This window comes from Amphiprion ocellaris, chromosome 9 (genome assembly GCF_022539595.1).
Source record: "Amphiprion ocellaris isolate individual 3 ecotype Okinawa chromosome 9, ASM2253959v1, whole genome shotgun sequence".
Classification (NCBI taxonomy): Eukaryota; Metazoa; Chordata; class Actinopteri; family Pomacentridae; genus Amphiprion; species Amphiprion ocellaris.
The window spans coordinates 24,912,011-24,923,818 of record NC_072774.1 but is presented as its reverse complement, the minus strand read 5'-3'; the positions used below and the strand labels follow the sequence as shown (position 1 = coordinate 24,923,818).

Here is an 11,808-nt window from a genome sequence, read left to right as displayed (position 1 = left end):
AGAACAAAAAGATATGCTTAGATATAAATAGTAGATTGAACTAACCCTGGATCTACAGCTGCTGTTTTACATTTTACACTGAAGAGTCAAACTACATCTAACATTTGGCCCATCTGAAGGAAATAGCTTTTTCTCTCCTCATTTGTTGCAGATATGTTGCCATATATAAGGAAAAATACAACTTTCACACCTCTGAGCCGCGGATATTTCAGTTTTATTGTGTTCTTTGAAAAATAGATATACTGTTCATTGACATTCAGCTACGCCGATCTGCCACAACATTAAAACCACTGACAGGTGAAATGAACAGCGTTGCTCATCTTGTCGCAATGCAATGTTCTGCTGGGAAACCTGGGGTTCTGGCGTTTGTGTGGATTTCACTTTGACACGTTCCAGCTACTTAAACGTCGTTGCAGACAAAGCACAAGCAACTCAAGCAGGACAATGCAACCAGCACACCACAAAAACTGCTCTGGAGTGGTCTGGAAAACAAACGGCCAAAAGTGTTGAATTGGCTTCCAAACTCTTCAAATCTTAATCAGATCAAGTATCTGTGGGATGCAGTAGAACAAGCCTGATCCATGAAGACCCCAAAACAGAATCCTCAGGACCCAAAGTATCTCCAGAGGTCCCCATGTTTATGGCGTGATGGGTCAGATCTTTTTTAATTAACCTACACAACATAATTCATGTGGTTTAATGTTGTGGCTGATTGGCATATATTTGTTCTGTACCAATCTGATCTGCAATTACAGTACAATATACTCTTTTCATTTACTGGGAGAATCCACTGTCACATCAGGAGACATTTAAAGTTCTATTCAGGACAGAAAATAAAACATCCATTGTGGATTTCAGATTGTAATGCAGCATGAAACGGCATGAAACTACAGCTGATCGCTTCCTAAAGTTCTAACCCAAATAGAGTTCTCATCCTGCACTCTATGTTTGCAGCTGAGTGGTTCAGTAACTTCCTTTAAAATGTCCTGTTTATTAATACATTGTCTTTAATAGTTATAGCTACGTCTCTGTGTTGCATTTGAGACCATGTGTGTTAAAATGGCATCAAAGAATATGAAGAAAAGTAAAAGCAGAAAGACAGACGAGTGGAGATTGTGGATGTGACTATAAAAGGTCAACTTACATGAACATATACAGCCGAGATACCACTACAACATTGTTTACAGGAGTTTTTTTTTTCTGTGCCGATTTGAAGATGAGACTTAATGCAGCTTTAATGCACAGTAGGAGGCTTGTAGCTTGATGGCACTTGAACAATAACTACCACTGTAACCGTGTTCTATCCAAGTACAGTCAAAATAAGTGAATCCAAACTTACAACAATAACAAACCTAACTTAAAGAGGCATAATGACAATATCTTAAAATATATCTATAACACAGAGTTTAAAAAGCAGCAACAAATGACCAATAACAGCTTATTGTGCTTGTAAGTTACAGTAAGTGTGAATGCAAAATCTGTATAAAACAACATAAAAACCTTCTTAATGTAACATCTGTTTCAAATACAGTTCATAAGCAAATACTAATTGCTGCAGTAGTATCACACAACCTATGTAATTTCAAGTTTTGTGAGTGAGAGCAGGAAGGCAGTTATTAAAGCATCTTTAAATCTTAAAAGACAAGACACTAGTGCTGTCAAACATGATGCTGCTGATGTCTCATTGGAGAGCTGAATGTGTCTCGTCATCCGTTACATAACCTGTCTGTCACGTTGCTTGTCTCTCTTGATGCACCCTTCGCCTGAGTAGCTCCATCTCATGAGTGGTAGCTTACAATATCTGGATTCAAAATGCTGCAAAATATCTATGCTTTCATGTATAGATATACATACATGTTTACACAATAAACGCCTAGTTTATCAGATCTAGAAGGTCGTTCAACAGACTCTCCTGTTCCGAATGTTCTGTCTGGTGCAGTGTCCCTTCCTGCAGCCTGTCTGAGCTCATATATTGATCCTGCCTGGTGAGAAAAACAAGCTCTGAGTCCAATAAGACAGCAGAAAACATCAGAGTGAAATCTGACCTTAAGGTGTCGTAATCTGTTCTGACGCTGTGAACCTTCAGCAAAGCTTCTGTTAAGACTCTTGAGTTGTTGTCACAAGTAAACTGGACAAAAAAGAAGCATCTCTAGGCTAAAACTATTATCTACTATCTCAGTGTGAGTCTTTGGATGAACACTTGAGCTGAATATACAAGTACACGACTAAGTATTCTGTACATACAAACACCGACCCTCTGATGTTCGCCAGGCTGAGATAATGATTGTTGTGTTCAGTGATATTTTTGATCAGTTCTGGGAATAAGGGCCAAACATGAACAACTTCAAACAACACTGCATCTTCTGCTCTACACCCTCCAGCAGTAACACCATCGTTCTTCACAAAAACGTGAATCCTCTCGACACAACAACAGCCCCGTGGAAACTACAATGCTGTTGTTCTGTGGATGGGTTCTGCTAATTTGTTTCTGCGTGAGAGTGAAGATGTGCTCTGTTGCATTGTTGTGAGTTTTAAACCCCCGATGACAACAAAAGCTTTGTTCCTCTACATTAAAATCAAACTTTAATGTCAAACACACCAAATAAAGATGGAACTAATATACTCCAAGTCATGTAAGCTGACCTTTCAACAAGAGAAACCGCCCACATAGATTCACACACACACTCTCACACACATTCCTATACACCAGTCAGTCCTCGTACACACTTCACTATACGCCTTCATCCGGGCATTGATCAGGTCTCTGACTTTGTGGTCACTGGCTGGATGTTCTGCACTTTGGAGAGAGTGACGGGCACCTTTCCCTCCCCGGGGGTCGGTGCTCTCATTATTGGGGAACCTGTGGCATAAGGAGTTAATACTAGTGGCATATATATAAAATAATAATAATAATAATATTCATACACAGCTGCAGGAGTACCGTATAACACCAACAAGAACATTTCACTTTCTCTTTTGCTAAACATTGCGTTCCTGTGTAATTGAATTGCATTCTAAATTATGTTGGAGATTGCGTTTGTTTGTCGCATATCAAAAATGTGTATTAATCAACAAATCTTTGTATTTTGTTCCACCTTTTACTCATTTTCAGTCAGGCAACCATACTTTACATGGGATGGGAAGTTACCCTGATCACTCAAAAATAGAGAAACTTCGAACATTGTGAAATGGTTGTTTTAACGCTAGAATATGCAATGTATTGCAGAGGCCTTTTTGCTTTCTGTTATGGCCTCTAAAAACCCATCTAATCACTGCACTGAATCTGCATGAGATGAGTGAATAACCTATTTGCCTGTCTATCTACATACCTGCCAAACTGCACAAGATCTTCCCAAGTATTCATTTCATTTCACCAGAATATAAATCTTCATCTTCCACTGCTAAACATGCTGGAAGATTGCTGTGTTCACCACCTGTCTGCATCGTGAGCAAGATTGGTGTGATTGTATTCATTTTATGTTAGTTTATGCTGGCTTTGAATAGGATGTTTTGCAGTTGTGGTGCTGGAGACTATTTGTGTGTTTTCTCTTACAGATTAACCCTCCAGTAGCACTCACACAGCGGAGGGGACACCTGAAGGGAAAAGGTGGGATTTTCTCTCATTTTTATGCTTTTAAAATCCTGTTTACTCTTGTTGGTTTCTCCAGTCCTGAATACTCCAGCTTTAAGTCTGAAATGTAATCAACCTGCCTGAGACTTATTACCCCTTCTGACCTACTAATGCAGACTTTGTGGCTTAGTGAAAGTCGAAACGCTTCCTATCACATCGTAATTTACTATGTAGGAAATCTGTTCCTTTTAAAACATACTTGGGAAAGTAGTTTAGTTGTACAGGAACATTCTTGTTTGGAAAGCAGGGGATGAAACCTTACCAACTGTTGCCTGCAGATCTGCCAACCTCTCCTTAAACTTCTGCTGCAGATACAATTCTTCTTTGGAGTAGCTTTTGGCAAAGGCAGACAGCAGGAGGCCCACAGCCATGGAGGTTCCTCCCACACAGAACAGCACAGCTCCGGTCAACTTACAGACGTCCAACGCTCGGTTGAAACTGACAGCGTGGCTGAGGGAAAACAAGAGGAAGATGCTGTGAGCTAGTCAAGTGAGTAGGATTAGAGCTTTAAGTTATTTTGAGTGTGTGATTCCTATGATTATTCTGAACTGTTCCTTTACCCGTCAACAAAAAGGAGATCATCTTCACCAAATGCTTCGATCCTGGTTGGAGTAGCGTAACCCACCAAAACAACAATGAGGCCTGCAAGCAAGATCAGGGTGCCGAACGCGAGACAGACCTGGAGACGAAGAAGTCAGACAGAGATGTGAGTCTAAAGATGCTTTAAGAAACCCTGCTTTTGTTCTAGTTGCAGATGATTAGTTATGAATGAATGAATGAATGAATGAATGGTTTTATTTCGGTTACAAGAACACAGTACAATCATTTCATTTTGTGCGTTCAAAAAAATATATTATACATTCTTGCAGGAAGCTTTTTTTCCCTCCTCCCCTCCTTCCTCCTTTCCTCTCTCCCTCCTCCTCTCACAAAAAAGAAAGAAAGAGGATGAAAAAGAAAAGAAAAAAGACAAAAAAACCCCAAAAAAAGATTTTAAAAAAAAAAATATATATATATATATATATATATATATATTTTTTTTTTTTAAAACAAATTCTGTAAGCGAAAAAGGAATAAGCAGAAGCCAAGGCTTATGTTGCCTATCCTATACAATCCATAGTATTACCCAGCATATCAGTAATACAAGAAATAAAAGACAAAAAGAAAAAACAAAACAAGATTTTACTCTAAATTGTTCTTCTTAGTCATTTTACATATCAGTCATTTCACATTGTAATCCATGATTATTTTGCCTTTCAATGCTTTTTTGAAACTCACCAAAGATTTACCCAGTTTCAACTCATCACTAAGTCCATTCCATAAAATAACCCCCAAATGTGAAACACATCTGTATTTAACATTAGTTCTTATATGACCTCTTTCAAAGACACCCAGCCCTCTTAAATTATAATTTTTTTTTCAATTTTAACTCCATTTAGGATTAATTGAATTTCACAATTTGCCCAAACACCACCAAATACTCTAAATTTGGCTTTATTTTCATTTAATGATGACTTATTGATATCGAACCATTCCTTTAATCTGATCAACTCCTTTTCTACTGTTATCAACAATTCTTTAATGTCTGGTCCTGAACTAAATAAATTTGTATCATCCGCAAATGTAATAAATTTCAACTTATTAAGTACTGTACCTATATCATTCAAATAAAGTATAAATAGCTTAGGTCCTAATGCTGAACCCTGTGGAACGCCACAGGTTACTTTTCTAAAATGTGACACAGTATTGTTAAATTTTACATACTGAAACCTATTATTTAAGTGACTTCTTATCCAATTTAGTGTAACACCTCTTATACCAGAACGCTCCAATTTTTGCAGAAGTAAGGAATGATTAATTGTGTCAAACACTTTACGCAAGTCCACAAAAACTCCTACAGCGTATTGTTTCATATCAATAACGGTAGATGTATTTTCTACTAATTCCATCACTGCTAAGGATGTTGATTGGTTACTCCTAAACCCATATTGATGGTCACTCAGTAACTCATATTTCTCCATAAAATCATCCAGTCTATTTACAAACAATTTCTCAAGTATTTTTGAAAACTGAGGCAGCAAAGGCACAGTTCTGTAATTTGATGAAATGTGTTTGTCACCATTTTTGTAGATCAGTACCACCTTAGCCATTTTCATCCTATCAGGAAAAATACCTGTTTGGAAGGATTTGTTACATATATAAATGAATGGTTTGAGCACACAGTCCATCACTTCCTTTATAAGTGACATATCAATAGAATTATCATCTGTAGATTTTTTACTCTTGAACTTCCCGACCACTTCTAATACATCACTTTCACAAACTCCACCAAGGAACACTGAATGCTTAGTGTTGAATGCAAACTCATAGTTATGGTCTACATCTCTAATTTCCCTTGCTAAATTGGTGCCTACATTAACAAAAAAAAATTCTTTAAACTCATTAGCAATTTCCTCATTATTTTCAATCATTAAATTGTCATTATAGTCTTTTCAGCTGCATAAAATGACAGCAGGTCCTTCCTTGTTGTTTTGTTTGGAGAAAAAAAAGCTGAAGGTTAAGCTTACCTTCCAGAGTAAAGAGCTCCACCTGCTAGGCGATCTCTGAATCTGAAAATCTTCATCACGTTCCCAGATAGAAGCCGTGCACTCCTCATAAAACTGGAGAAGGTATCACAGAAATGTGTTTTTTTTTTCTTAAAATTTGGAAAGTGATGCAACAAAAGATCAAGATCTAGTGATTTGAGGATCAAACTATTACTTTCATAGGAGAGAATCATTGATATTTGTAGGCAGCTGCCCTGTACTTATTTCTGTTACCTGATGTAGATATGAGCGGACTCCATACTGCTGGCAGTTTCCACTGGCTTGAACGTGCTCACCGTAGTCTGACCCACAGATCTCTGAGCATGAAGTCATCCTTCACATCGGTCTGCCTGAGAACACACACAGAATACATGCACGAATGCATAAATGCACACCAGAAGCCACCCACACAGTTTGTGGACAAACTGTCTCCAGCTTTAACTCATGCATAAACATGTACATAAACACATTAACACACACACACATGTGCAGTACATTTATTCATTCATACACACAAGCATGAACCCTCACACACTCTGCCAGAAAGTTATGTAACACTGTTCTGAAGGCATTGGTGCCTCGGTACATTGAGATTAATGGCGCGTTCTCCTTGTCTGCTGTTATGAAATAAGCCATGACATATTACTCTTTGGATTTAATATCACTTCTGCTGAATACGGAGTGCTGACACGCACAGAATTAGTCTTTTCATAATGCGCTTCATGCAAACATCTGAGCATCAAAACCATTTTTTTCTGCTGTGCATTACAAACAAAGCAATATATTTATGACATACCTTTTGTCTGAGGAGACAGATATTCTATTTGCTTTGCCAAAACAAAATATAGAACCTGTCACAAACAACAAACAAATAAGCAATAAATTAACAACTGAAGCAACACCTCAATGCAAGCTGTGTAATATATGTGAACATAAAACTGCTTTGTAGTGACATGATCCCACATGTTTGCTTTGTTACTATAAAAGTAAGTCTCACATCCTCATAGAAAACTGTGATAAAAAGACAAGACAGCATTTGCTCTGGAGAAAAGTCATTTTACACACATTAATTCCCTCAGTGTTTGGACTCCAGCAGCATTACACAGCCCAGTGCCTCCTTATAAACAAACTGTTTCAAGCTTCTGTCAGCCAGTACTAACTGCCTCTTCTGCTGCACCACAACACAATTAGACTGAAAATGGGAATAAAATATTGATCCCGTTGTTGGTAATATTTCTTGTAAATGCCAACAGAGTTTTAAAAAAAAATCACGTCCCAGAGTTTTATGGTTCTCGAGCAGCAATGTATGCCCTTATGTCGCATATAATAAATGGACAAAGGAAGTCCACTTGAAACACAGCCAGTAACTTAATAGGCTTCTGCTTTATCAGGAGATGTAAATCCAGTAGATTCAATGGGTGATGAGATATTAAATAAATTGGTGGTGGCTGCATGACTTTGTATCAGGCTTGTATCTGGAAACCCTATCTGGTAAACTGATTAGGGAATTATTTACACCACTATGTGTGAGTATTATTGCAATGTCCTGTGAAATATTAGTACTACATACATTGTTGGAGGACAGTCATTCTATTCATCCCTGTTTTTGTGATGTGAAGATCCTTGTACATGATTAGATCATAAAGATGATGAATGTTCAAAAACTGCAGCCTAGATGGACACTGTCTCACTTCTATAAATTATACCAAGCATAAATACACTGCAAATGGGAATTATGTGTGCCAGAGTCGGATAATATCATAGAGTTCCAGTGGAATAGTTAAAAAATGTAGGTCCTATATTCCTGTTCCTAGTTCCCCTTTGACCTTGATGGAAAACTTCACAATGTCAAGGAAAGATGTGAAGGAGAATTCATGAGGTCAGAAAAAAGATGACAGTAAAACAATCCAACTGCATTCACACCAAGCTAATCGGTGAATGTTGATGTGGATCTGGTGTGGACTAGAAATTGTGGGATCGAATCATCCTCTTTCCATTTGTAAAGGATGGACCATGGTGCAGGAAAAGAAGCAGTACTGCAGCTTTTCTTGGAATCCAAGCAGCTCTGATCACGACTACCACTTAGCTACTTCCTGGTATCTCTCAATTAGGAACCTTCTGAAGCAACTGTTCGACCGCAACCCATGAGTGTGATTAGTGAAATACTACATTAAGATGAGACGCACTGTTCTCCGGCACATCACGTTAATCATATTACTGCTAATTTGTACAAGCTGAAGATTGTCATGAACATCTGCCCCTGCCCAGATCCTGCAAAGCCTCGGCACCAATATTCGAATCCTACAGCCAAATAATAAGAAATGGAAATATGAGATTGCTGATTATGAACTACAGTTGCTTTCCAAGTTACACAGCCAACATTAAGGTCATATTTAAATGAACAATAACAAGCTTTTTCAAACAGCATCCAGTTTGTTTCAGTTCCTATAGAATTATTCAGTGTCCTGACAACATTCAACAGAGACTTAAACAAATCTGTTTAATTGACTGAATATGATTAGCAGAAGGCTCTTTATCAACTGTGGCAAGACTGCAACAATAAAACTTAACGTGAGGGTAAAACAGTCAGACAACAGCTGAAAGATAAACAGATGAGCGACAATTTAAAGGAGAAACGTAATCTAGTACAGCCATGTGATGTGGTGACTCTCTCGTGCTGTTGGGGGACATTTTGTTGGCATGGTTTGGGTCTATTTGTTCCATTAGAGAGAAGAGTCGCTGCAATTCATTGCAAAGTTGTTCAAAGTTCCACTGTTAGCCTATAATTAAACATGTCTATTCTGAAATATAGGTGTATTTCAGGATAGAAATGTTTGTTTAAACACCAAATGTGGGAATAGCTTTTGGCAAAATGGTGTTTCATCCCTTCAATAGAGCTCTGGTGACTTGGAGAAGGTGCATTGAAGCTGCTCTGGTGGTGGCCAAGACACTTTATGTCCTTTAATTTGTCACCATCTGTCTGCACCTGTAGGTACAATTCTCATGGGAGAATTTACAATTTTTGCTCATCTTGTCATACGACATTTTTTTTCTCTGCAGCACAGAAGACAAGCTGCAACTAAAATAAACCTCACAAATCACACAAATTTAATCAATCCTGGCTGTAAAGGATTATGATAAATAAAATCAGAATTCATTGAAAAAATGATCTAAATAAGGCTGTAGAAGTCTAATCCTCCCACATTAGTCCATTTCAGTGCTGAACCTGTCGCTGTCCGTGGTGCTGAGCGCCATTATTCCCATCCAGCCCTCAGCCAGCAGGAAAACACACAGACGTCATGTGTGACGCCAGTCTGCAAACACACCGTTACACGCACACACACACACACACACACACACACACACACACACACACACACACACACACACAACACGCTTTTCAATGCAACTCAGAAAAAGTGGACTTTGCATCAAAGCAGGTGACTACCTGCGATCGAGAAAATAAAAAGTCGCCTCTGAAAAACAAGATATAACCATATGGGTGAAGTTTAATTGATGTAATTTGATTGATGAGTGCCCATTTATTTAAAAAAAAAAAAACATCAAGTTTTCAAGCAAACATCTGTTCGACATTCTCTTCCACATGCGTAAAGCTGCTTTCAGATGTGCAGCATGATGAGCTTCGATGTGCAGAGATGACACCGCTGAAGGTTTCCGCGCACAGAAATATGAACCTCTCGTTAAGATGTTTACAAATTCCAAATCTACTCCTGTAGCATCATCAGCAATATAACAAATAATAATATAAGTCTGAATTTACCTGTCATTAGCAGCTCGGAGAGGATCACTCGCTGCTGTTCCTCAGCCGGGTCCCATCACTCTACAGTCACCTCTCTCTCTCTCTCTCTCTCTCTCTCTCTCTCTCTCTCTCTCTCTCTCTCTCTCTCTCCATCGATGATTCAGATTTCCACGCTGTCTACTGCGCATGCGTCACATCCATGGCGATATATGATTCAGTGGCGAATATAAATAACCAGGCAGGAGGAGGAAGAAAAGGGATGACATTTATGAATGAATGCAAAAGATAGATAGATAGATAGATAGATAGATAGATAGATAGATAGATAGATAGATAGATAGATAGATAGATAGATAGATAGATAGATAGATAGATAGATAGATAGATAGATAGATAGATAGATAGATAGATGTTGCTATAGGAACAGAAGTCAAACACCGACTCTTAAGGGGAACAAATAAAAACCGAAGATGAAGGAACAGTGAGGTTGAAACAATCCGAGTCGTGCATCTTTAACCCTCAGACAATGATGCAGAAGACCATTTTCCAGAAGTGAAGTCACGTTCCAGGACAGACTATTTTTAGCTCTGTCACTGACGTACACTGTTGAAGGAAGTGTTAGTCACCATCCTCTTGAAGTACGTACATGACCTCAAGAGGCAAAACACGTCACGCATCAAATGCACAGTCCCTGCTTGGTGAAGGCTGAGAATGATTTATGATTTATTAGATGAAAATCAACACTTTGAAATGAACCTCTCAGGTTTTAAAGCTTGTCCAAAGATCCCACTTCCTTGCCTTTTTCAGGAACTTTAGCACCACATTTCATTTTCTACAAGTATGAGGATTTGGAAATATGATGTAAGTGTGGAGGGAGAATGAATTTTGACATTGACTTTAGAAAAATATGCTGGCTTTTGGCTTTTTTCAATGATATAAATAAAACTGGGGATCATAGCGGCAGCTAAACTGAGTGATTTTATTTACACCCGAGCAGCTCCAATCTGTATTTATTAATTTCCAGTGGCTGTTAAGAGAGATGCAGCTTTACTGGATTAGTCATCGGCAACCCAAAATAGATTCACAAGGCAGAACAGGAAAAATCAGGCTGAATTTCAGTCAGCAGTGAAAGGGCAGTTGGAACAGGGTAACAATAGTCAAAGGGCAGAGCAAAATATAGTCTCAGTCACTGAAATGTGTCAGAAACCTGATGATATGAAACTACTTTGTATATACCGAGGTGTGACCAGCAGGTTAAATAGTGAGCAGAGGTGAGACATTCCAGACTGACAGCAGGTGTGATGTCTTATGTCTGAGGTAATCCAAGAAAGGTTGGTATGCAGAAAGGTGAGAGAGAAGGTCAGTAGAGCTATAACCATGGCAATCATCTCGGGGATATTTCTGATATGAATAGATGCTATTATCTCTCCAGGAAGAGGTTGCAGTGCTTTAAATGAGCATTCATTTTATCCGCATGACAAAAGGTGCAGCTAAGTAGCATCTATCAGTGACTAATTATTACATATGTTTGTGCATATTAATATGAGTATTGCAATTTGCCGATAGGTCCTGAATGATTATGACCGTTTAATATAAAGGTACACCAATACACACTTACAAAAGTAAAACCACCTGCAAAATATTGTGTTGGTCCAACTGGAGCATGAACTCCTGGGGGCACCAGTTCCTTTGGGTACTGTTGGTTGCGGGGTGAGACCTATTTGGGTTGATCTTGTTCCAGCACACAACAATAGCAATAATAATCTTTATTTATAGAGCAGTTTTTCAAAATCCATGTTACAAAGTGCTTCACAAAGGCAGCAAATCAGCCACAA

The 11,808-nt window shown here is 38.4% G+C and overlaps 1 protein-coding gene across 2 annotated transcripts; it reads right to left on the bottom strand.

The window, feature by feature from the left end:
• Window positions 1–193: 193 nt before the first annotated feature.
• nrsn1 (neurensin 1) lies at window positions 194–10,090 on the bottom strand. 2 transcript variants are annotated; one of them, XM_023266743.3, is made up of 7 exons: window positions 9,995–10,081; window positions 7,010–7,064; window positions 6,448–6,563; window positions 6,196–6,288; window positions 4,192–4,310; window positions 3,894–4,081; window positions 194–2,860 (listed from the first exon to the last, which is right to left on the bottom strand). In XM_023266743.3, exons 3-7 carry the CDS (start codon window positions 6,544–6,546, stop codon window positions 2,757–2,759), a joined length of 603 nt encoding a protein of 200 aa, XP_023122511.2. In that variant the 5' UTR covers window positions 6,547–6,563; window positions 7,010–7,064; window positions 9,995–10,081; the 3' UTR covers window positions 194–2,756. The 2 variants fall into 2 exon arrangements, with proteins under 2 accessions (XP_023122511.2, XP_023122513.2); XM_023266745.3 differs by lacking the exon at window positions 7,010–7,064 and having other exon boundaries at window positions 9,995–10,090.
• Between the last annotated feature and the right edge of the window lie 1,718 nt (window positions 10,091–11,808).

Excerpts from the sequence above, each read along its gene's own strand:
- nrsn1 (XM_023266745.3), bottom strand. The coding sequence starts at position 6,546 with ATGACTTCATGCTCAGAGATCTGTGGGTCAGACTACGGTGAGCACGTT. Across the intron at positions 6,289-6,447 it reads TCCGCTCATATCTACATCAG|TTTTATGAGGAGTGCACGGC; the intron begins GTAACAGAAATA and ends TACCTTCTCCAG. Across the intron at positions 4,082-4,191 it reads GATCTCCTTTTTGTTGACGG|CCACGCTGTCAGTTTCAACC; the intron begins GTAAAGGAACAG and ends GTTTTCCCTCAG.